We start from the raw sequence: 25,740 nt of genomic DNA, 5'->3' as shown, positions 1-25,740 counted from the left end.
AAAACACCAAAAGAACAGAACCAAACCAAAAACAACTTTTAAAAATGTAAAACAATACACATTACTAAACAACCAAACATATCAACATTACAAATTCTTTAAACTTAATCAAACTATTACAAATTATGAGAACATTGTATGTGTCCATATTTTTATTAAGGTTTTTTTTTTTTTGGCACCAGCAATGTCTTTGGATAAGGTCTGTGAGTTTATCACCGGCTTCTTGGAGCATTTGGCGGCAAAGGAGTGTATATGGAGGGTTAGCTGTCGTGACTATTCCAATAAGTCAAAAAAACTATTGGCATTAGAAGAATTGGTGGAATACAATACTGTACTGATGCATCTGTGAAATGGGTGGACACCAAACTTCAAAATCTCTGTACAGTGTTTGTAAGAAGGAAAGAAGGTGGAGGAGTCAAAATGTTCTGGAGCTTCTGCTGATGTGTATCGGCCCACCTTTTGGTACTATCCTTTAATGTCATTTATCATGGAACAAGAACCACAGCGTCAGTCCCTTGTCCTTATGGCCGAGTGAGAGAGAAGAGGGGAGGCTGAAGGTCACACTGCACTGTCCCAGGCAAGTTTGGTAAGTAGAGACACAGTGCATGCACACCATGGTTTTTTGTTTTGTTTAAAACACTTTTTTAATGTTCCGCAAATGTCTACTTAATTGGCAATTATCTGAGACTGTCCTCCTGCCATGGTACTGCACCCAGCCCTTTAAAATAGGCCTTATACTCCTCCCTCATCTGTTTGGCCCGTGCAGTCCCTGTGGCTTGCATTGATGGTGCTGCTACTGATGTTAACTGGGCAATCTCCTCCGGATGGTCTGGGTCTTCTGGCATAGCTGTGCCTGATACCCTTTGTTGGGTTGTTTTGCGCTGTAAAAAGTTATGCAGAGCACAGCACGCCAACACAACCCAGTCTATCTTGTCTCTTGTCCACACGCAGGGTTATGCTGGTGTGGAAAATGCGGAACCGGTTACTGAAGATACCAAACGCATTTTCCACAATCCGGCGTGCCTAAAAAAGCCGATAAATGTAGATGCGCTTTTCTCTCATCAAGGGCCTTTGAGTATATGGCTTCATCACATTTTCATGTATTGTGAAAGCCTCGTCAGCCACAAAAACGAAGTTTAGGCCGCGCTTCGTCTCCTCCACTGACGGCAAGTTGAGTGTTTTGGAAGTGAGCCTCTGGTAAAATGCCGTCTGTTTGTACAACCCACCATCTGAAGCACGGCCATTCTTGCCAACATCCACAAAGATGACCTCGTGATTTGCATTCATCACTGCCATGAGAACCATGCAGAACTACCCATTGTAGTTATAATAGTATGATCCGCTGTTGGCAGGTCGGGTGATGCGGAATTGTTTCAGTCAATGGCTCCCCCGCAGTTAGGAAAATTCCAATGCATTTCAAAGTCTTCCACTCATCAACGTCATTAGGAAACTAGAAAAAAAATATTGGTTAAACATGAACATTATTTTTTTTAATCTTTTCTTCAATACAGACTCCCTCACAAGAACTGGAATTGGCGTCTACGCCTGATTTTAGCATCATTGCTGACAGTGAGGGGGATGTCGATATGCCCAATACCAACCGTACCACCCTCAGCACCTACCACACCCCAGCAAAAGAGAAAGCGTCATGGGAAAAAAACGCAAAGCAGGGAGCCAGCAGACACATTTTTAGAGCAGGCAGAAAAGCTTTTAAAAAGGCCCCCAGACCACCTAGATAACTTCACCACTGATATAAACAGCACCATGCGGCAAATGAGTGCTGAAACCCAAACCGAATTCAAGCGTCTGGTCTATGAGTTGCTCATCAGGGCGCTGCGTAACAATTTGTATCCAGCTACTTACTGTATATTGGTGACCCTGTGCCCTGCCCACCTGCCTCTGTGATGCCTCCATCCCAGTCACAGCCTACTTCCCCACCCACTAACCCTCCCACTGCAAGTCAGGCTATATATAGTGCCCTTTTAGATGCTGAGGAGGATATTCCAGGGTTTTACAAAATCTAAACTTTGTTATTGTTGTTGCCTGCAGTATCCCCAAATTTGATCACTCTCAATACCTCCCCTATAGTATATGGTGGTGATGACGCTAATTGGAAGCGGTTAATACACACATGGCTCAAGGACAGATTGTTGGAAGTCGGGGCCACAATCTGTCTTGCGCCATGTGTGTATTGGCCTATTCAATCCGACATCTGACCCACTGTATACCATAGAACAGTCTAGGTATTGGGACTGATAAAATTTGGTGATTTAATGCAGTTTAACATTATAAAGGCATATAGGAGCCTTTTTTAAAATACAAAATTGCAAAGTTTTTTATTCCATGTTTGTACTGTTGTCATAAAGACAGTTTTATCACTTGCAGCCATATTTGCAGAAAATGTAACACTGTTTTAACCTGTTTTATACAGTACTTTTCTACATTTCCAAATAAAACACAAAAAAAATAATCTTTTTTTTCTTTCTCAAAAAAACAAATGTGTAGTGTGTTGTGTTTTTTTTTTTTTTCTTACCTTACAAAACTGGTACTGCAGCACTTTCCCTATAGCCTTGCAGGTCTCCGGAATGATGACTCACAAAGCCTGAGGGGATGTAAGGGTCCCAAACTTCAGGTCTTCCAGTTACCTTTCTGTAGCCAGGTACCTCAGGGTAGCCACCAGTCTCTCCTCAGCAGGGATAGCCCTCCGCAGCTTCGTATCCTGCTTCTGGATATAGGGGGTCACCAGATGCAGCAACTCTTGGAAAGTGGCATCATCCATGCGCAGGAAGTTGCTATAGTCGTCCGGATTGTTTTCCCGAATCTCCATCTACAGGGACATGTGAGCGAGTATCCCTCTGCAGCAGTCACTCCTTGGTCCAGCATGCTCTCCTCCTTTGCAGGGGCCTCTCCTTCGTCACCTTAACCCCAGCATAGGGAAGCATAACTCTATACCGATAGTGATCCATCAGCATAGAATGCAGCAAAAAAAACACACTTTGTTGAGCCAGGCAAAACAAAGCACAGCACAATAGCAATGTACAGCGTTCAGCAGGTATACACCAAGCCTCACTAGTCACAGAGCAGAAGTGCACAGACATAAAATGGCGCCTGCTTTATATACCCCCTACTTAAGCCCGTCCATTATTTACATTTATTTGAAATCTGGCAAATCATTGTGATGTGTTTGGTAAGCTAACGATTTATTGTGTACAATCTCACGATTTGGACATCGGACATGGTGCATGATAGACCATGAGATCGTCTGTCAATTTGGACAGTTTTTACACCAAATCGTTCCCACGACTGCCGATGAGAGTTCAAGGGAAATCGGACACGATATCGAATCGTGAGCACATCGCATAGTGTGTAGGCACCTTTTAAGCCATTGTTTTACAGAGTGCGCCAATATATGTGAATTAAAATCTAGACTAGATCACCATTTATATTTTATAACGGTGGTCAGGGAACAGGAGTAAATTACCCCATGGGTAAAAATTAAATTCCTGGTGGTAATGGACTGATAGCCTGGCATGCATATAAATTAGGGGTGTGCACCGGCCACTTTTCGTGTTTTGGATCTGGATCTTTCTTCGTGTTTTGGATCTGGATTGGTTTTGCCAAAACCACCCTTCCGTGTTTTGGGTTCTGGGTTTTGTGTTTTGGATCTGTATTTTTTTTTTAAAAAAGCATAAAAACAGCTAAAATCAGAGAATGTGTTGGTTTTTCTGCTCCTATGCTATTATTAACCTCAATAACCTTAATTTCCACTCATTTCCAGTCTATTCTGAACACCTCACACCTCACAATAGTGTTTTTATGTCCAAAAGGCTGCACCGAGGTAGCTGGATGACTATGCTAAGCGACACGAGTGGGCGGCACAAACACGTGACCCATCTAGGAGTGATACTGCAGTGGCAGACAGGATGGCAGTTTGAAAAACTAGGCCCCAACTGTACATAATGCAAAGGAAAAAAAGAGGTGCAAGATGGAATTGTCCTTGGGCCACCCTTATGTTGTATAAACAGGACATGCACACTTTAACAAACCAATAATTTCAGCGCCAGGGTCTGCCACACAACTGTGGCTGAAATGATTGGTTCGTTTGGGCCCCCACAAAACAAGCTGGCAATTAATCTGTCCCTGCACAAACTGGCTCTACGGAGGCAAGATGTCGTCCTCATCCACCGATTCCTCACCCTCTTCAGTGTTGTGTACATCCTCATCCTCACAGAGTATGAACTCGTCCCCACTGGAAACCACCACCACAGGTTCCTCTGTACGTTCTGGAGGCTGGTCTCCCTGGAAGAGTTGATAATTCATTTTTATTAACATCATCTTCTCCACATTTTGTGGAAGCAACCTCCTACGCCTTTCGCTGACAAGGTTCCCGGCTGCACTAAACACTCTTTCGGAGTACACACTGGAGGGGGGGCAACTCAGGTAAAACAGAGCCAGTTTGTACAGGGGCCTCCAAATTGCCTCTTTTTCCTGCCAGTACAGGTATGGACTGTCTGACATGCCTACTTGGATGCTGTCACCGATGTAATCCTCCACCATTCTGTCAATGGTGACAGTATCATATGTAGTGACAGTAGACATGTCAGAAATTGTTGCCAGGTCCTTCAGTCCGGACCAGATGTCCAAACTTGGTCCTGCCTGCCCTGCATCACCGCCAGCGGGTTGCTTAGGATACCTACGTTTTTTCCTGGCAGCCCCAGTTGCGGGAGAAAATGAAGAAGGAGCTATTGACGTGTCACGTTCTGCTTCAGCTGACAGTGTGTTCACCAGCAGGTCTTTGCACCTCTGCAGGCTTGTGTCGGCCGGAAAGAGAGACACCACATAGGCTTTAAACCTAGGATCGAGCACGGTGGCCAAAATGTAGTGGTCTGATTTCAACAGATTGACCACCCTGGAATCCTGGCAAAGCGAATGAAGGGCTTCATCCACAAGTCCCACATGCCGAGCGGAATCGCTCCGTCTTAGCTCTTCCTTCACTTTCTCCAGCTGCTTCTACAAAAACCTGATGAGGGGAATGACCTGACTCAAGCTGGCAGTGTCTGAACTGACTTCACGTGTGGCAAGTTCGAAGGGCTGGAGAACCTTGCACAACACGGAAATCATTCTCCACTGCGCTTGAGTCAGGTGCATACCCCCTCCTTTGCCCATGTCATAGGTGGATGTATAGGCTTGAATGGCCTTTTGCTGCTCCTCCATCCTCTGAAGCATATAGAGGGTTGAGTTCCACCGCGTCACAACCTCTTGCTTCAGATGATGGCGGGGCAGGTTCAAGAGTGTTTGCCGGCGCTCCAGTCTTCGGCACGCAGTCGCTGAATGGCAAAAGTGGCCAGAAGTTTTTCGGGCCACCCAAAGCGTCTCCTGCACGCCCCTGTCGCTTTTCAGTAAATTCTGCACCACCAAGTTTATTGTGTGAGCAAAACATGGGACGTGCTGGAATTTGCCCAGATGTAATGCCCGCACAATATTGGTGGCGTTGTCAGATATCACAAATCCCCAGGCGAGTCCTAAGTGGGGTAAGCCACTGGGCGATGATTTCCCTCAGTTTCTGTAAGAGGTTGTCGGCGGTGTGCCTCTTACTGAAACCGGTGATACACAGCGTAGCCTGCCTTGGAACGAGCTGGCATTTCTGAGATGCTGCTACTGGTGACGCTGCTGCTGTTGCTGCGTAAGGTGATACATCTACCCAATGGGCTGTCACAGTCATATAGTCCTTAGTCTGCCCTATTCCACTTGTCCACATGTCCGTGGTTAAGTGGACATTGGGTACAACAGCATTTTTCAGGACACTGAGGACACTTTTTCTGACATTTCTGTACAGTCTCGGTATTGCCTGCCTAGCGAAGTGGAATCTAGACGGGATTTGGAACCGGGAACACACTACCTCCATCAATTGTCTAAATCCCACTGCACTAATGGCGGATACCGGACGCACGTCTAACACCAACATAGCAGTCAAGGCCTCAGTTATACGTTTTGCTTCAGGCTGACTGCTGTCGTACTTCATCCTCCTCGCTAAGGACTGTTGGAGGGTCAATTGTTTACTAAAAGTAGTGGTGTTCCTACTTCCTCTATGGGATGATGAACGACTCCCAGCAGCAGCAACAGCAGCAGCAGCAGCAGGAGACGTAGCAATGCAGGATCCTCCGGAGGAATCCCGGATAGGAGAGTCAGTCATGCCAGTGACATGGCCTGCAGGACTACTTCCGATCCTGACTAAGGAGGAAATTGACGAGGAGGGAGTTGACGGTGTGGTTTGCAGGCGCTTGGATACAACAGGACAACGGGATTTAGGTGTCCCTGGACTGCTTACGGTCTTAGCCAAAGTTTCTGAACTTGACAGTAACTTTTTATGAACGCGCTGCAGGTGCCGTATAAGGGAGGATGTTCCTAGGTGGTTAACGTCCCTACCCCTACTTTACACCTTTACATATGGCAAGACAGTTGTTGTCCGGATTTGGATAGAAATATTGCCAGACCAAAGAGGTGGAATGTTTGGTCTTCTGCCCTGGCATGACCGTGATGGGCTCTTTCATCCCACGGACAACAACTGTCTCCCCCGGAGCCTGATTTAAACAAACCACATCACCATCAGAATCCTCCTCGCCAACTTCCTCCTCATCACCAGCTACACCAGTATCCTCATCCTGTTGTACTTCAACAGTGACATCTTCAATTTGCATATCAGCAAGTGGACTGTGGGTGCTCCTTTCAGCACTTGCAGGGGGCGTGCAAATGGTGGAAAGAGCCACCTCTTCCCGTCCAGTGCTGGGAAGGTCAGGCATCGCAACCACCACCACACTTGGACTCTCCTTGGGGATTTGTGATATCTTCTTAGAAAGCACAGTTCTTCGCTGTGCTTTTCCCAGCTTAACTCGTTTGATTTTTTTTTTTTGTGGGAGGAGGGCTTCCATCGTCATGTGAAGCTGAACCACTAGTCATGAACATAGGGAAAGACCTTAGCCATTCCTTGCCACTCCGTGTCGTAAATGGCATATTGGCAAGTTTACGTTTCTCTTCAGCTGATTTAAATGTTTTTTTCAAGGTCATTTTCCTGAACTTTGTCATTTGGGATTGTATGTGCCCTCTACTATGACATTGGGCATCGGCCTTGGCAGACGACGTTGATGGCATGTTATCGTCTATGTCATGACTAGTGGCAGCAGCTTCAGCACTAGGAGGAAGTGGTTCTTGATCTTTCCCTATTTTATTTTTATCTGAGAAAGTTTGGTCCTCCATTTATGTTATATTGATATATACGTGCGGCTAAGGCGCTCACAAACACAGAAAATATTTTTTTATTTTGTTTGGAGTGCCCTTTGGAGGTTACAGCACCCTTTAGCGGTCAATCCAGCCAGCCCTTTATTTATGGGACACAGGCGCACGCTTGGCACTACTTTTGTTAATGCACGTGCAGCCACAGTGCACACAATTCACAAACACAAAAAAATATATTTTTTTTAGCACTTGGGGGGAGCACCCCTGACGGACAGAGCACCCCCTGGACAACACTACAGCACCCCTTTAGGACTGGGACACTGCACAGGACTTTGGAGTGGACACAGCCCCTATGGACAACTGACTGCACAACACAGTCCAGCCAGCCCCTATGGACTTTGAAGTAGTGGACACAGCCCCTATGGACAACAGCAGCGCAGCACAACACTACACTACACTACACTACACTACACAGCCCAGCCAGCCCTAACTCCCACCCTCCCTCTTCACTGTCCACAGCCGAGTGAGAAAATGGCACCGACGCGGGTACCTTTTTATATAGGATCCAAAACCCGCGAGACCCGGAAGGCGGGATGATGACGTTTTGCCTCGATTTCAGATCCGAGTCAGGCGGGAAAAGTCGAGCCTGACTCGGATCGGGGGGGTTCGGGTTTCAGAAATCCGAACCCGCTCACCCCTAATATAAATCATTCTATAATATCATCTGCGAAAAGTCTTTGGAATTGAATACGGGGATAAGTTTTCACCTGGCGAAATGACGTCATTGGCAGAAACTTTTCACAGAAAACTGCTTTTCGATGCTAATTGAATATTGCCCTAAATGTTCTGTTTGTGATGTAATACAGTAGTAATCATCAGAAACTTCTGAAAGCTCAGTCGTGTTGATGGAGGGGACTATTTCCCTTCGTCCCGCTACAAAATAGATTGACGGTACACACTTAAAAGATTTAAGGAACCACGGAACGATCACTGTCCTGTCCTTAATTAATATGTATATAGCTTCACATGCGATACTGTGTGATTGGCTGTGCTGCACAGCCAATTATACGACATTGCATGAGACCCATGCAGTCGGGCATTCACACTGCACGATATGCCCGATTTTGTCATTCCAATTTTCCCAAATAGGGCTAATATTGTGCAAGTGTGTACCCACCATTAATCTGATTTCAAAATTGGGTGGTATTTTCTCCCTAATTAATTAGACACAGCTGCCAGTCCTTAAGGTGCCCATCCACTAGCAGACATGAAAACGACTGCCCGATTATGTCATTGTAATCATGCAGATGTCATCTCCAAGCTGCGGCACTGCACCCGTGTGCAGTGTGAACGGCAGTGGAAAGGGGTCTGACTGGTTTGGAAAAGGGGTACTAGTTGGGGCACTCGCCCTACCCACATGATACCGGTACTAAAACTTGGCTTTTAATAATAATCATTAAAACAAACCCATAGTAGAATGCTGTAGCAAGTAGTCAAATTTCTAACAATCTGAGTCCAACAATAGTAAGATTAAAAACTTATTACATTATGATTGGCAGATGTTGATCTTGTTACTTATCCACATAGAGAGTGGGTATCAGTAATCTATTCAAAACATCTGAGATGTAATCGGCTCAGATCCAAAGCAAGCATGTGAAATATTTGGCGATGTTTTAATCACCAAAGCATGACGAAAATCTAGCCAAACAATTGTAATGCTGCCCATCCACTAGAAGACAGGCAAAAGACTGCACGATTACAACATCTGAAAGTCTGCAGTTAAAGCACATCTTGTTTGTTTCATTTCAAAGCCATTGTGGTGGTAAATAGAGGCCAAAATCTGAAAATGCTGTCAATGTCCCAATATTTATGCACCTGACTGTATGAGTGCAGAGGTTTTGATACAATGATATCTTTCCAATAGGTGTGTGTTTAATTCTTGTAACAATAAAATTGTATTGCCCGTAAGTAAATTAAGAATCCACACAAAATTAGAAAAAAAATGCAACATGTATGCATATACATAACATGGGTACAAAGAATCCACACAGAACTAGAAAAAAGCGACACATGCAAAAAGTGAGTGCAGAGATTTTAACAAAATTCTATATTTCTAATGAAGTGCATATGCATGTGCATTAATTCTTATAGCAATTGAAAGCCATTGCCAGTGTATACATAAAGAATCCACACAGAATTTAGAAAAAAAAAAATATCCAAAAAATGAGATGTGACCATGTTTCTAAAAGCCTGCTTGTCAGAGGTCCCATGAGATGTGACTGTGCAAGGCAAGTAGCTAAGGATGTATGCAGATGATGAGTCCCACTCATTGTCCACGGCAAAGGGGGGACTACATCCATGTCTGAGAGAAGCTTGTTCAATGCTTTTTCCATTATATTGCTAAACAAGACACTAGGGCATTACTGTGGCTTTGTTTAACTTGGTCAACCAAATGCTAAATTGTTCCCATCTAAATTGATATGCAGAGAATCAAAATTACTTGTGAACTGGACATATGTGGGGGCAGCCATTTTGTTGGCTAGCCCATTCTGAATCATTGGCTATATGCTTCAGTGATGTTGCTGGTTCCTGGTGATTTGCCAGACTTAATTTTGCTTAACTGTCCATCAAAATGACTGCTTCCACAGGGCATAGGAGATGTGTACTTTTAGTGTAACTGTTGGGCAGTTTTTAAAAATGCGACACTGAATGGTTTTGACACTTTTTAAATAGTATTGTGCCCAAGTCACCATCGTCTCTATAAAAAAGACTTTCCTTATGTTTGTTATAATTCATATGATCCCAGCACTTGTGCGTATACACAGAGGATCTTTGCTGACCAGTTTTGGCGCTCAGTGGGTCTCTCCAGCACAGGGGAGATTAGAACGCTGTCCATGAATGAAAGCCAGTGGTTTATTGGAAGAGCTGAGATTGTGGGGTTCCCAGGGAAGCTGATAACTGTTCATGATAATTTACCTTTGTTTATGTGCCCCCTCTTATTTTAGGTGCTGTCCAAATGTTGACCACCACTTTTATTGGCTGCATCAAGATGTTCATTCCCTGCTGTCTGTACCAGCACAAAACACGCCTCAGTTACCCTCCAAACTTCATCATGATAATGCTGTTTGTGGGAATCATGAGGTAATTTTAGCTATTAACCTTGTGAGGATAAAGTGGTCGCTGGTGGGACTATTGGTGTAATTCTATACATTATATTTTGGTTTGCTTCAAATTACCAAACAGTATGACATTCGCTAAAGCTAATAAACATGCAGAGCTCTAGGTTTCTAGGTGTAGGTGTGATATTCTACACCCTGTACTGTGAAATATATAAGCCTATGAGATGACACAGTGTGGTTCATTGCCTATGTAATGGCACTGAGCTGAAAGCACCTCTGGTGACTTAATGTCCTTCTGTTTCAATGTAGATGGTATGCTATTTCTTATAATAAATGCATAGTCTCCTGAGCATATACCTGTCCACTGTTCTGCCTTCTTTAGCTTCAGTAAAACATAGGCGGCCATTCAAAACCCCCAAATTAGTGGCTATAATATGGGACCCATTTAGCCATTGTCACTTCTGCTGTGGATTTTATAAGGGCACATTTGTATTGTACATTGACAGCTATTTTTTTTTCATAAAGTAATTTTCAGCATCTGTTTAACAAAGTCAAACTCCTTTGAGAAAATATGCAGCTGTAAAGGTAATTAATCTTCCCCAGGGAAACATGTAATGTAAATATTATGAACATTCCTTTAATTGCCTGTGAAACACATTTAACTCTCTGAATCATTGGGAGCAGATAATTTTTATGTGAGACTACAGACTGTCCATTTGTTTCGGGCTAGTGACATCACGGAGACATGAAGCACTTAACAAGAGCACATACCTTCGTTTTCATTTGTTCCTAGAGAAGTGACTTGCCGCTGTTATAGAGTCCCTTTGATCATCATTCAGTAACGTGGTATTAGACAACGCTCTAAATTGGCCATTAGAAACAAATATTACCGATGTACGGGTGTAGAGCAAAGATCCTACAGGCATGTTTTATTAAATGTTTACTTGTTGTTCATATTGTAGGGTAATGAAGATGTATTGCATATTGTAGAGGATATTTGAGATAACTGTTCTTTAAATTGCTGATCATTTGTGGTTTCTCTGAAGTATTTGTTACTTTCCAGGTTCTCCACTGTGGTTCTTGGGCTGGTCAGCTTGAAAAATGTGGCCGTATCTTTTGCAGAAACTGTTAAAAGCTCAGCACCTATTTTTACAGTCATTATGTCCAGACTCATATTGGGAGAGTACACTGGTGAGTATTCGCTGGCTGTGCTTTCAGTTCCATGCCCCTCTTCACCTGGTTTTGGATTGTAAGCAGCTTTAGTACTCTGTTTTGTTTGTGTACTGTAATAAGTGATTTATAGTAATTTTTAATGTTTGGAAGTCTTTCCAAGGTGTAGATGTCTGTAGCGGGAATTACATTAAAAATTAAGTTACAAAGTTCCTGAATCCCTATTCCTGAGTATACAGAGTGCACAGACCTATGCAGCCTTGTAGCTATTACAATAGGAACTTTATTTCTTTGTTACTGGTGTTTATTCTAGACACAAACATCTGCCAGTATAGACTTCATTATATACTGTGACCAGACACCTTTCGTCTAGGCCGGCCCTTGTCACGGGTTAGCGCTTTCGGAATCCCAATCACCGTCAGTGACCTCCTGTCACTGACTCCGCCCACTGCGCCGTGGGCGTGTAACTATGCTGCCACCACACTCTACCATCGGCGTTTGGAACCGCTTTTTACGTTACCCTCAGGCCCCTACCTCAGCACCTGGAACCGCTTCTGCTGCATATGCGTTTGAGTAGCTGCGGCCACACCCCCTGATTGGTGTTGGCTGATTCCTCCTGATCCCTCGCAATGGACCAGGTCTGCACGGTAGCTTGGCAGAGGGGTTGAACATGGAGCTCTTACCCAGACCAGCCAGAGAACGGAATAGCGTTTGGCGCAATTCTGATGGTCGCAGGATTGAGATACAATTTGAAGTCAGGCAAGATGTTTATTGCTCAAAGTCTTGAAGAAGACTCGTCCTTCCGGATGAAGGGGTACATCGCATACAAGAAATTTCATCAAGCAGTTCTCAAAGAAGTTACAGGGTTGTACACATACAGGGCTCACAGTCCCTCTTTTTATATCATTCTTATACACAACATCACAGGGGGGCAAATCCGCCCTGTGTTCCTCTCAACCAATCATGATTCCTCAGAAAATATAATTTAACAACATATTAAATTTCAAAGGAGTCACCCAAACCTAAACACAAAACTGATTTATCATATAGTAATAACTGTCTCCTAAAATGTTGATATAACATTTCACAGGAAATAGTAAATGACATTCATCCTTCCAAATGGAAGTATCAATCGGTTTGGCATTCCCAACCTTAAAACATTCAGTGACATCCAAAAGGTTCTGAAAAACAAACAAATTGTCTTTTCAAAGGAAGTGTTGTAACTGAAGGGTTTGGCCATATGCCACTATTCACACCTTCAAACAGAACCCTTCCAGCCAGAGTTCACTGACCACAACAGGTCTTCCTATTCATCAGACCTCCTGCTACGAAATCACAATCAGCATCTAGTTTCTGCAGTCACAAGCTTGTCATGTTTTGTACAGGCATATTCAAGAAGTGCATTTTCTATTAAATATACTCTGCTTCATGCACTAATGCATTGCAGATCAGCTGCAGTGCATTACAGCAATACATATATACTTTAATACAGTTTATTATAAACCATGTGCAGTGTGCTATTACACAGTTCTGTGTCCTGGAACTTTTAACTGTTTCAGCGCTGGTCGCAGTGGGAGCTGGCTCTCCCTGTCTCCAAGCGTGCAGCCACTCTCTCTCAGTGCAGTGGGTCCTGGCCGCGACATATAAAACATTAAAAACACACTTATTAACACTCAGCGCGTAGCGCAGAGTATACATTTACAATGGGCGCCTGGCGCCTTTTTGTCCTTTAACAATGGCGCGCAGCATGGGGGTTAACCCCTTCAGTGCCGCGGCCGCCATTAGACACGTGGGGCCGGCCTCCAGCCACACATGCATGCTAGGATGGAAAACTATAAAGTCTTTGATTTTCAAGGGGCAGTCCTTCCAAACGCACTAGCACGCCTACGTTTCGCCAACCAACCCCCCGTCACCACCCCCAAATGGTCAAGCACTCTGCGATGGGTCTGCGTAGTCACTGCGATCGCAGTCCCGATCGCTCTGGAATGTTCGCACACTGTGATACATGTGCAGAACGCAACAATCGGCCGATTGTGTGCGTAATTGCAGTTGCAATCTGTACTGAATCAGGCCCATTGTCTCCAAACTTCTACTTGGCTCTTTTTATTCTGTAGTCCTATAAACATTGGCCCATATGCTCTCTGATTGGAATTGATTTAGCAGATCGGTACAGCCATGTCTATGGTACCAACCCATTCAGGCTTTGCATTTTGCTGAGGTCACAAATAAAATGAGCAGTTTTTGAGAGATAGATATATTGGAGGAAATGCCTTTTGACCAGAATAAGGACATACCTTTTGTGAATACCACTGACTTGCTTTTCTACATCTACAGGTCGCTTACACCAGGGCTCGACAAATCCCGTTCGTCATGGCGACTAAGATTTTAGTCCTGGCGACTTCCACCCCCCGCCGCATAGAGGCTCCATTTGCCAGGTGCCCGCCGACTCCCCGCAACGGCAGCCGGAGCTCACTCCTGAGCTCCAGCGTCCGGCTCCCCCCACGGGCACTATGGGAGAGACCTCATAACGACTCTTCCATAGTTCCGAAGAGCAGCGTACACCGGGCTTAAGGTAAGCACTTTTTTCTTCTTTTTTTTTTTTTTGAGTACGCGCGGCACCATTAGAGGGGGCTTAGTACTGGGATCACTATTACAGGGGGCTTACTACTGGGGGGACTATTACAGGGGCTGGTATGGGCATGTTGCAGAATCTGATGACCATTAAAGAGGCATGTGTGGCGATTTGATTGTATGTGGGGAGGTTGAGGGGCACTGAAAGGGCACGTGTGGTGGTCTATACAAACTTTCATATATTTTGGTAATGGACGATGGTCTGGCTTCTAAACTTTTAAGATGGCTTCTAGATTTGACAAAAATTTGTCGAGCCCTGGCTTAAGCTGCCCATCCACTAGGCGATTATACCTAGCGATAACGACGGTCGTTATCGCTCCTTCGCTTGGTAATCTCCCGCAAATCGGGCAGTAAAAGGTTAAAAACGACTAGCGATGCGCGCGCCCCCTAGTGCCTAAACATATCCCTCCCCCTAACCCCTGATACTTACCTTTTGGGGTGCCGGCGGTCGGGATTCCGGAGCTGGGATCCCGACAGTTATCTGGATTTTGGCGTTTTGACTGTCTGCATCTCCTCTGCCGGGATTCTGACTACCTCCCGTTTACGAAGCATCATAGAACACTATTGGACAGCAATGGGCTTGTTTTTTTTTTCACAGATCCTGCAGTTATATCCAACATACTGAGGCCAAATGGTAATTTAATATACAGTTGTACTAGTGCTAATTAGATGAAACCAAGAATGAACCATTTAGATGGTGAAAATAGCCATCAAGAGGTCCAGTATTCCCATGTCTGCTGTACCAAAAAGGAAGTTAGCAATTCGCACACCCATAATTACCTACTTTTAAATTGCTGTTCTCATCAAGAAATGGAGCCAGGGAATGACAGGGAAACAGGCTATAGTGACACATCAGCATAATTAAAAGTCGACTGTTCTATACATTACCAGCCACATCCTACAGTCACCAAGTGCTGCTACATCAAAATGTTTTACAGGGCACCTTCAGTGTGGCAGGTAGGGGAAACTGTACAGTAAAATACCTAAAATATACACATATGTATATATAATATATTCACCGGACTATTTTTCCGGAGAAATAGGTTCAGGAACTGTGGGTGGAGATATATATATATATGTATGTATATGTATGGAGTGGCTGAGAGGGGGAGAGAGAGAAGTATTTAGAAAAGAAAGCACTCAAATGGGACTTTAAAATAAAACTTATCGTATGGAAAATAAATTTTGGCCCAGAACATTACGTTAATGTCATAGTTAATGAGAGGTTCAGGAACTCCATAACTACAGTAAATGTTTACATTTTGAAAATCATTATAATGTCCCCTAAAGACAGGGATGGGGGCCGTATAAGGCACTGGGAATTATTTGGTCTGGCCCTCTGAGCTTTTTACTTCAGGGTCCATAGGGTGTCCACAGGATACTTTGGGGTATAGGTGATGACGTCAGGCATCGGGCACCATAGAGTTAAGTTTTCATCCTCCCAGGATGCACTAGGGTCCCCCTCCTATACCCCGCCCCCGAGCCAAGGCATCTCAGTTTAGTTTGGTGCCCGGCCGGAGTCGGATGCACCTGTTAGAGGGGGGCCATGAAGAGCCCCTGAAGTTTCTTCAATGCAGCTGTGGCTGCACATCTGGAAGTACAGCATGGACAGTCAGTCCTGACGTCCATGCTGTCTTCCCTACACCCCCGCCGGTACCAGAACGCCGGTACTGATCCGGGGATGCTGGTAGGCATCTGGGGTCACAGCTAGCGGTGACCCCAGATGTTCAAGACCATGGCCGGAATCAAGGGGGACAGCAAGGTAAGCAGCGGGGTCCCGCGGTGGGTCCCCGCTGATACATGGTCCAGAGTCGCCAGGCAGGGGGCTCCCTGGGGACTGGCTGCAGCGTGGAGCCAGGTTCTAACCTGCGCTTCCACCACCCCCCTGGGACAGCAGGACCGCGTCAGAGCGGTAGCGCTGCGGCATCCCAGGGGTTAAATGCATGCCAGGGGAGTGCGCCTTCCCTGTCTCACAGCCGGCGCCTCCCCCGCTGCACACAGCCCTCTCTGCACACGCCGACTGGCCCTGTGGCAGCGATCCTCCCCCAGGCCGGCCTCCTCTATGCTCCTCGGTGGCCATCTTCTAAAGCACATGGTGAACGCTGCTGGAAGCTTAGAAGCGGTGGAATCGCGGTCTGGGTCCCCCTGCATACCTCTCCTCCGTCTGGTTCAGGTCTGTGTATGCAGCGCTGTGTCCTACCAGGCTCTCAGTCTGTGTAGTTGAGGATCAGCGCTGATAGTGCAGGAATTGATTTCTTTGGATTGTATGTGACCTATGCTAGCGTCTGCTGCCTGTACTTTCATTTTCTACCTGTCAGCATTTCACTGTCCCTGTTCTTTCTGCTAAAGCCCTTGCGGTGCGGTACTTGCAGGGTGGTCTCACACTATACTAACGTGTATCAGTGAGAAGGGTCACATACCTACCATTATGTCTGAAAGTGACTTTCCTCTCCAGCTTTTATGTACTACATGCAAGGTACCTATAGCGGAGGGGGACGGTAGTGCGGACGGACTTTGTCGACGCTGTTATTCGTTGACGCGACCGATTACGGTCACAGCTCCGGTACAGGAGCCGCCCTGGGCTTGTTTTGCCAAAGCGCTTACAACCCTCGTGGGCCAGTTAGCTCCGCAGCCTGCCTTCACTCAAATGGGTTTGTCCCAGCAGTCAGTGGTGTCGTCACCCATGCAGGGGTTCCCGAGACAACTAATGGTACCCCACAGTCTCCCTGTTTCCCCTCCGCAGGTCTCTCAGGAGCCTGCATGGGTTAATTCGTTAACAAGCTTTGTACAGCAGTTGTCAGAAGTGTTGCAAGGGGAGTCTGTGATGCGGCCTCATAAGCGGCCGGTGGCGTCTGTCTGCTCCTTATGAGGATGACGCCGGGACGTCCAACGATGGGGAGATTCTGGATCTTTCTGACCAGGAACCTCCCCGTCCTAAACAGTCGGACACTAAGTCTAAGGTGTATATATCTGGCCTTAATCGTGCAGTCCGTACTGCTTTAGTTATTGAGGAGGAGGAGCCTCCGGTATCAAAGTCCAAATACGCCTTTTTTAAGGACATTAAAGGAGATAACACAGTATTTCCTCTTTCGGCGCAATTAGTTGACCATCTAGAGGAAGCGTGGAAACAGCCAGGCAAACGATATCAGCCTCAAAGGCGTTTAGCGGTGGCGTATCCGTTTGCGGACAATTATTTTGCCAAGTGGGAGTCCCCTCCACAGGTGGATTCTCATGTGACGCGTCTTGTCCGTAGTGCCACATTACCCATACCATCCATGTCCTCCCTTAAGGATGCTATGGACCGCAAGGTGGAGATCTGCCTGAAGTCCGTCTATTCCCTTGCGGGGGGGGGCAGCGCGGCCAGCTATGGCCATTTGCTGGGTTGCTAGAGCTATGGAGCGCTGGGCTGATACGTTGGAGGCGTCCTTCGATTCCGACTGTTCGGCTGAGCAGACGGAGTTGATTGGCAATCTCCGGGATTCGGCCACTTATATCAACGAAGCTGCTTTGGATATTAGTACCCTGGCGTCTCGAATTTCTTCGGCAGCTGTGGCTGCTCGTCGCACATTGTGGTTGCAATCTTGGAAGGCGGACGCGGATTCCAAAAAGGGTTTGGAAGCGTTGCCTTTTAATGCAGAAGTTCTCTTTGGTCCGGACCTGGATAAAATTGTAGCCACGCTGGCTGCAGCCAAATCGGCATGTCTCCCGTCTGCTGCAGTCCCTTCCGTTTACGGTAAGTCGTCCTTTCGGACTTATAGGGCCCAGGGTAGGCCTAAGGCACAGTCCTTTCCCCGACAGGCTGGTCCCAAGAAATCGGCCAAGCCCCCGGAAGCAGGCCTGGAGTACCAGACGTCCAGCCCCTAAGTCAGATGACAAGCCTGCGGCCTGACGGTCCGGGCCTCCCTTTGAGGGATCCCAAAGTAGGAGGTCGTCTGCTGCAGTTTGCCCGGTGTTGGTCGGTCAGCACGACGGACACTTGGGTTCTCGAGGTGGTCTCACACGGGTATGCCCTCTCCTTCCGGCACCGACCCCCCGGCTCGATTCTTCACCACGGGTCTACCATCAGCCTGGAACAAAGTCACGGAGCTGCGGAAGGTCTTGCACACTATGCTTCAGGCTGGAGTTAAAGTGCCTGTTCCATTATCCCAGAGGGGCCAGGGTTTCTATTCCAATCTCTTTTTGGTGCAGAAACCCAATGGGTCGTTTCGTCCGATTCTCAACCTCAAGGCTCTCAACAAGTCTTTGCGGGTGCCGAAGTTTCGGATGGAGACCCTTCGGTCCATTATTCTGGCGCTGGAACCTGGGGACTACATGGTGTCATTGGACATACAGGACGCTTACCTGCATGTCCCTATTCTTTTGTGCCATCAGCAGTTCCTCAAATTTGCAATCCGCAGCGACCACTTTCAGTTCCGGGCGTTACCTTTTGGCCTGGCGACAGCACCCCGTGTTTTCACCAAGGTGATGGCGGTCATGGCGGCGTCCCTGCGGCTGCAGGGAGTCCACATGTTGCAGTACTTGGACGACCTTCTCTTAGTGGCAGGATCTCCGGAGCTCCTTCTGCGCCACTTGGACCTGACCATTGCGCTACTGCAATGGCACGGCTGGTTGATAAACTGGCAGAAGTCCACCCTGATCCTGTCTCAACGGCGGAAAAGATCTCTGCTTTGCAGTCGAGGGTGCGCAGTTGTCTGCAGAGCCGCCGGGTGCCTCTGCACTCGGCTATGAGGTTACTGGGCTCCATGGTGTCGGTATTCGACATGGTGGAATATGCCCAGTTTCACTCCAGACCTCTGCAGCACCTGATCCTGTCCAAATGGAATGGACTGCCTCAGAGTCTGAAGTCCCAGACGTTGGTGCTCACTCCGGAGGTTCGCCTGTCTCTAGCCTGGTGGTTGCAGACGACCCATCTCAACAAGGGTCGTCCGTTCTGGGTGGCGAATTGGGTCCTGTTTACAACGGACGCCAGTCTTCGGGGCTGGGGAGCGGTCTCGGGTCCACACTTGTTCCGGGGCAGGTGGACTCTGGCAGAAGCAGAGCTTCCAATAAACATCTTGGAGCTCCGAGCGGTTTTCAATGCTCTCCAGCAAGCACATCGTGTTCTCCAAGGTCACCCAGTGCAGGTCCAGTCAGACAATGCTACCACCGTGGCCTACATAAACCGGCAAGGAGGAACCCGAAGTCGGGCGGCTCTCGTAGAGGTGTCTCGGATCCTGGTATGGGCGGAGTGCAATCTTCCGGCCATATCGGCTGTCTTCATCCCGGGAGTGCTAAACTGGGAGGCGGACTTTCTCAGTTGCCAGGACGTGCATCCAGGGGAATGGTCCCTGCATCCGGACGTTTTTCAACTACTGGTAGACAGGTGGGGTCTTCCAGAGATCGACCTCATGGCGTCCCGGCACAACAACAAGTTGCCGGTGTACGGGTCTCGCACAAGAGACGAAAAGGCGTCTCTGGTGGATGCTCTGTCCGTCCGGTGGACGTTCCGGTTTGCTTACCTCTTTCCTCCGGTTTCCCTTCTTCCACGGGTAATCCGGAAATTCAAACAGGAAGGAGGGACGCTCCTGTTGATAGCTCCCGCATGGCCCAGACGGCACTGGTTCTCAGACCTTCAGAGTCTGTCCATGGACAATCCTCTGCGCTTACCGCTCCGACCGGACCTTCTGTCACAGGGTCCTTGTCTTCACCCGGACCTGACTCGGCTGTCTTTGACGGCCATGTTAAGGTCCAGGGGGTTTTCAAGCTCGGTGGTGCGAACCATGTTAAGAGCTCAGAAAGCGTCTTCCGCAAGAATATACCATCGTGTGTGACATACGTTCTTCCAGTGGTGTCGACCGAGAGGTTATGCACCGCGGGAGTTTCGTGTATCTCGTGTACTCGCCTTCCTACAAGCGGGACTAGACCACGGGCTTCGCCTTGCTTCTTTGAAGGTGCAGTTTTCTGCACTGTCTGTCTGGTTTCACCGTAGGATTGCTACAATCCCTGATGTACGCACCTTTATGCAGGGCGTTCTGCGAATACAGCCGCCTTTTGTCCCACCCGTTGCGCCTTGGGACCTGGCTGTGGGCCTGAGAGCTCTCCAAGGACCGCCGTTTGAACCACTGGGCTCAGTGGATCTTAAATGGCTTACAGCTAAGACTGTTTTCCTTCTGGCCATAGCTTCGGCCAGACGTGTTTCTGATTTAGGGGCTCTCTTGTAGACCCCCTTTCTTAATTTTTCATGGGAACAGGGCAGTGCTACGCACTCGTCCTGATTTTCTTCCCAAAGTTGTTTCCCAGTTTCATGTTAACGAGGAAATAGTTGTTCCAGGTTTTAACTCACCCGGTCTTTCAGTGGGTGAGGCCACTTTGGATGTGGTGCGGGCCTTACGGACGTATATTGACCGCACTTCTTCGTTTAGGAAGTCGGACGCCTTGTTTGTCCTCTATGGCTTCCGTAAAAAGGGTTGGCCTGCTTCAAAGCAAACTTTGGCAGCCCGGATCCGTATGGCTATTTCTGAAGCTTATCTTCATGAAGGCCTGCCGGTTCCTCCTTCTGTGAAGGCTCATTCCACTAGGTCTGTTGGTCCTTCGTGGGCAGTTCGACGTGGGGCCTCTGCAGTACAGATCTGCAAGGCTGCTACGTGGTCCTCTGTCCATACCTTCGTGAGGTATTACAGGTTTGATACCTTCGCCTCTCAGGATGCTTCCTTCGGGCAGCGAATTCTCCTTTCAGCACAGGAGCGTCCCCACCCTTGAAGGATACTGCTTTGGGACATCCCCAAGGTATCCTGTGGATACCCTATGGACCCTGAAGTAGAAAATATGAGATATGGTAAGAGCTTACCCTTGTTATCTCTCTTTCTACGAAGTCCATAGGGTTCCACAGGACTCCCGCCCTGTCGCACCTGTGCTGCAGATGGGCTTTACTCTGGTCACCGGTTTTTCCGTCTCCCTCTGGTGAGAATGTGATTCTTGTATGTGTCCAGATCTTTCTTCTCTCTCTTCCTTCTCCTCCTCCGGCCTATGGCTTGGTAACTAACTGAGATGCCTTGGCTCGGGGGCGGGGTATAGGAGGGGGACCCTAGTGCATCCTGGGAGGCTGAAACTTAACTCTATGGTGCCCGATGACTGACGTCACACCTATACCCCAAGGTATCCTGTGGAACCCTATGGACTTCGTAGAAATAGAGATAACAAGGGTAAGTTCTTACCATATCTCATATTTTTTTCTGTTAGCCCCATCTAGCTAGCAGGGTGCCTAGAATGGCACCCTGCAGCCAGAATTTATGCAGCAGTGCTGCCTGGAGCGTCCTTAGGATGCTTCAGACTGTCACACAGGATGCTCCAGGCACTGCTGTAATCACCTGAGATTGTGGCCCCGCCGCCGTGTGATGTCACATGGAAGGGGCGTGACCTGTAAAGGCCTGCGAATAATGTTAAATATATCAAAATGGCAAAAAAAAGGTTCCCCCATCCCTGCCTTAAGAGTGAGAAATGTTGTAAAAATGAAGAGTGTGCAGTGCCCTAAACGGAACAACATGTGATGTTGATTTTCATATAACACATTGACTGTGTGTGTATATGGAATAGAATCTTTCTTTACTTTGGACCCGATGGAGGTGTAGGTGAAACGGAACCCACAGGAATCTTTTGTTACTCTGAATAAAGACACAAACATACACACACTGCTTATAATGAGATGCATGATGTACACATAAATAGGTTCACTTCAAAGCTCTCTTTCATATGCAATTTGTATTTCGCAGTCCATAAAGCACATCTAAGCACACATTAGAAGTGTGCTCCACTAGCTTTGTAACGAAACTTTGATTGTATAGCTGTGTGTAAAAGTTGGTCTAGATGTGAGATGAAAACAGAGTACTGCTCCTTCTTGCTAATATAATGTCTCTTTTAGGAATGATGGTGAACCTGTCCCTCCTGCCAGTGATGTGCGGGCTTGCCCTTTGCACTGCAACTGAGATCAGTTTTAATATACTTGGCTTTTCTGCAGCGTTATCCACAAACATCATGGACTGGTAAGACAACTGTGTTCTGGAGTTGGGCCGAGTACAATAATTGCCATTCTACTTTCAGCATTGAGCTTCAAATTCCTTGTACATAGTTGTCACCCCCTTGTGTTGATTTAACTTAGAAAGATGTCTAGTTGTTGTAGACTGTGATAATTGAGGCAGCTCTCAGTGACAGTAATGCCGGAAACATCCTACTATCCGGGATCCGGGCAATATCCCAACAGTCGGGAATCCCAAAACCTGTCAGAATCTCGGGCCCGGCATCGCGACGGTAAGTACCGCGGTTAAGGTTAGGCACTAAGGGAGGAGGGTTAAGTTTAGGGTGCAGGAAGGGGGAGGTTAGGTTTAGGCACTAGGGAGGGAGGTTAGGTTCAGGCATCGGGAAGGGGTAGGGAGTGGGGGAGGCTTAGGATACTGACCACAAGTGTCTGTATCCTAACCTTGTCGGGATTCTGACCGCTTGGATCCCATACTAAACCCCTACTATCTTGTTAAAGCTTAAGTCCACTTTTCACTTAGGTTTAATATAATAATCTGTCATTGTTTGTAGAATTTATGCAGGACCAGCTGCTCAGAAGAGCTGATTGCTAGTTGTCTATGACGTACGTGGTAGGTGAAGGGAATGCTGCAGATGATAGGCTGTTATAGTTGTTAATTTGGGTAGCGGGTGGTTTCTGTTCTCTAGAATTCTGACAAGGGGGTAATGTATTGGGATTTAAATTAAATAAACAACTTTTTGGCTTTATATCAGTGCAAACCTTTAAATGATAGGTCCACCATGCACTATAAATGCTAATGAAAATTCTGATTACACTCTCTTATATACAGTCACCATTTTTTTTCTCAATTTAATGACTTGTAACTGCACTCATTAAAGAGCCACTGATTCGGGGGCATGGCCTGACTGCTGGCTGGCACGGACGTGCTCTGGAGGTGCTCCTGTAATATAGTGGTGTCGGGAGCCTGTTTTGCTGGCTATTGGGAGCCTGCGACCACCATCAACTTCCTAGGGGTGCCTGCTTTCCCCTCCGCTCACTTACCTGCAATCCCCGAGTCTCTTGGGGCCTCCGGCGCTTTCAGGCCTACTTCCTGTCCTGAAGCCGGACGGGCACCCGCGGGACTTGCCGCCGCGGTTGCTGCCTCTTCTGCGATCCGCCCGGCGGTGCCTGACGCTCTCTTGCATGGCCTTCCATCCCTCCTGTGGCCTCAGCGTCTGCAAGAGTCCTGCGGCTTCTCTGCCTACCGGACGCCGCGGGCTTGAGTTTGGAGCTCCGGCGGGGGCCCGCGTGACGTCACTGCTGCGGGCGCCGCACAGCACACCTGAAAACATCGCTCCTGGTTTCACCTGCTGTACCGGACCTCTCCCTCCCCAGGGCTGCTGACCACCAGGTTAGATACAGACACCATTGGGGAAGTCACAGGCGCCATTTTGGATCAGGGCCCCATATCTACAATATACAGGCTTACAGTTTGCTCTGCTCCTAACACCCTAATGTACAATTTACATGCCATATCCACTTCAATACTACATTCCTGCTATTGGATGAATATTTTACCCCTCAACACCTTCCTATCAGCAGGATAGTAGCATCCATTGCTGCCATGTCTTTTCAGTGATTTCCATCACTCATCCCTATGAGACCTCCACAGCCCATATTTACCTAATATTACATTGACAGCAACAGTAACCATTTGACTCATCCTATTCGTTATACGAAGACGACAGTATGCCCAACAAAAGAAGCAAGTTGTCTACTCTCGCACCTCCTATTAAATTTGTAGCACAGAAAACTACCTATTCATTCTCTGCTGGGAAATCTCCGCTGACAACCAAGGTTTCCCCTGATGTTAACCTTGATCTTTCTGCTGATGCTCCGCTTACTGTCCGCACTCTCCATCAAATGCTTCAGGCATTTCATACGGACCTTACCTCTGACTTTCAAGTGTCTATTAAACAACTCACCAGTGAAGTGACCGGTATTTGGGACCGCACGAACCACTTGGAGACTAAGGGCCTGATTCAGAGCCGGACGCTCTGACCAGAGCGCTCGCTCTGAATCAGGGCCCACCTCCATAAATATGGAGCGTCCTCCTGGATGCTCGTATAGCTGTGGGTCACCACCCACAGCATATACGAGCGTGCAGGATGATGGTCGCGATGGTCTTGACCATTGCGACCATCGCCAGTGCGAGCAGAAGCCTGCGGTTGAGTTTCTCAACCGCAAGGCCAGGAGTGATTTTGGCTCTATCGGAGCCAAGATCACTCCCACTGACATCACTAGTGATGTCAGTGGGGCCGGCTTCAGACGGTAGGCGTTCCCTTGGGAACGCCTCCGTCTGGCAGGCACGCCCACCAAAGGGGGCGTGCTGTCAATCAACATCGACAGCACGCCCCCTTTGATCAGACACTACGAGCGAAGGAAAGTCCTTCGCTTGTCGCGTCTCGCGCATGCGCACGACAGAGCTCCCTCCGTCATGCGCAGTGCACACCATCGACCCACTTGCGAGCGGACAGCCGCTCGCGAGTGGGTCTGAATCAGGCCCTAAGATGCAAGAACTAGTCTCCTCGCATAATGATCTTTTAACCTCCCTTAACTCGGTCCTTACGGAGTTGACAGCTGTCAAAAACAAATTGGCGGATTTGGAGGATAGATCTAGGAGGAACAACGTTAAAATTAGAGGCATCCCGGATAGATATCAAATCCAGAACTTCAGGACTTCGCTTTGAACATCTTCCAGAAGTTATTGCCATCTGCAGAGGTTCGCGACTTATTGATCGATCGCATCCACCGATTACCTAAGCCCCGCTCAGCTCCAGCAGGCTCTCCCAGAGATGTCCTCCTGCGACTTCACTTCTTCCATATCAAAGAAGAGATACTAAGGGCGGCACGAGACTCGACGGATGCGGAAGTTCTCAATAATCTCCAGTTGTTTCCCGATTTCTCGATCCACACTATTAATACACGGAGAACATTCCAACCTCTCACGAAAGCGCTCCGGGATAACAACATCCAATATAGATGGGGTTTCCCGGTGAAGCTTCTGGTGCGAAAAGGTGGTTCAACATTTATTATCTCTTCACTGGAAGCGGGCGTCAAATTGCTAGCAGAATGGGAGATTCCAGTCTCGATTCCTACATCTTCACAAGCTCCTCCTCTCCAATCGGAGTGGTCTCGAGTGGGATGAAGTTGCTTTATGCTGCCTTTTTGGATTTTTTATTTTTTATTTTTTTTTCGACGTCTTCTGGCCTTATATTGGATACATCTAGATTTGTTCAGTAACGGACTACTGCGATCCATTTCAATGTTCTTCAGCTACTCGTCACAGCCAAGGTCCTCCTTTAAGAACTATGTCTTTTTTCATAGCTATAGACCTGGGTTTCTTTTGCGGACGTTCCATGCTGTACCTCTTACATAAGAACATTTCCGGTGTAAGGTCTGTTGTATATTTACGACTTCTGTTTATTGTCCTATTTAAAGTAAGTGGTTACTGTTTGATTACAAAATTTTTTCCCCTTATTCTGCCTACTTTCTTACCACAGTATGTATTGAGATTGTTTCTCTGTTGTTAGGTTG

The 25,740-nt window shown here is 47.2% G+C and overlaps 1 protein-coding gene and 1 pseudogene across 3 annotated transcripts in view; one reads left to right on the top strand and one right to left on the bottom strand.

Moving 5' to 3' along the window:
* SLC35E2B (solute carrier family 35 member E2B) overlaps window positions 1-25,740 on the top strand; it is a 102,709-nt gene that overhangs the window by 47,431 nt on the left and 29,538 nt on the right. For all 3 annotated transcript variants that reach the window (XM_088458695.1, XM_088458693.1, XM_088458694.1), the window contains exons 3-5: window positions 10,239-10,374; window positions 11,416-11,543; window positions 22,051-22,171. In XM_088458695.1, coding sequence (XP_088314821.1) covers window positions 10,239-10,374; window positions 11,416-11,543; window positions 22,051-22,171 — 385 coding nt within the window. The remainder of the gene's footprint in view (window positions 1-10,238; window positions 10,375-11,415; window positions 11,544-22,050; window positions 22,172-25,740) is intronic.
* On the bottom strand, window positions 678-1,296 carry LOC148474419 (uncharacterized; annotated as a pseudogene).

This window comes from Taudactylus pleione, unplaced genomic scaffold (genome assembly GCF_031769625.1).
Source record: "Taudactylus pleione unplaced genomic scaffold, aTauple2 ptg000845l, whole genome shotgun sequence".
Taxonomy (NCBI): domain Eukaryota; kingdom Metazoa; phylum Chordata; class Amphibia; order Anura; family Myobatrachidae; genus Taudactylus; species Taudactylus pleione.
The sequence above is the reverse complement of the archived record's forward strand: the minus strand, read 5'-3'. Positions and strand labels throughout refer to the sequence as shown.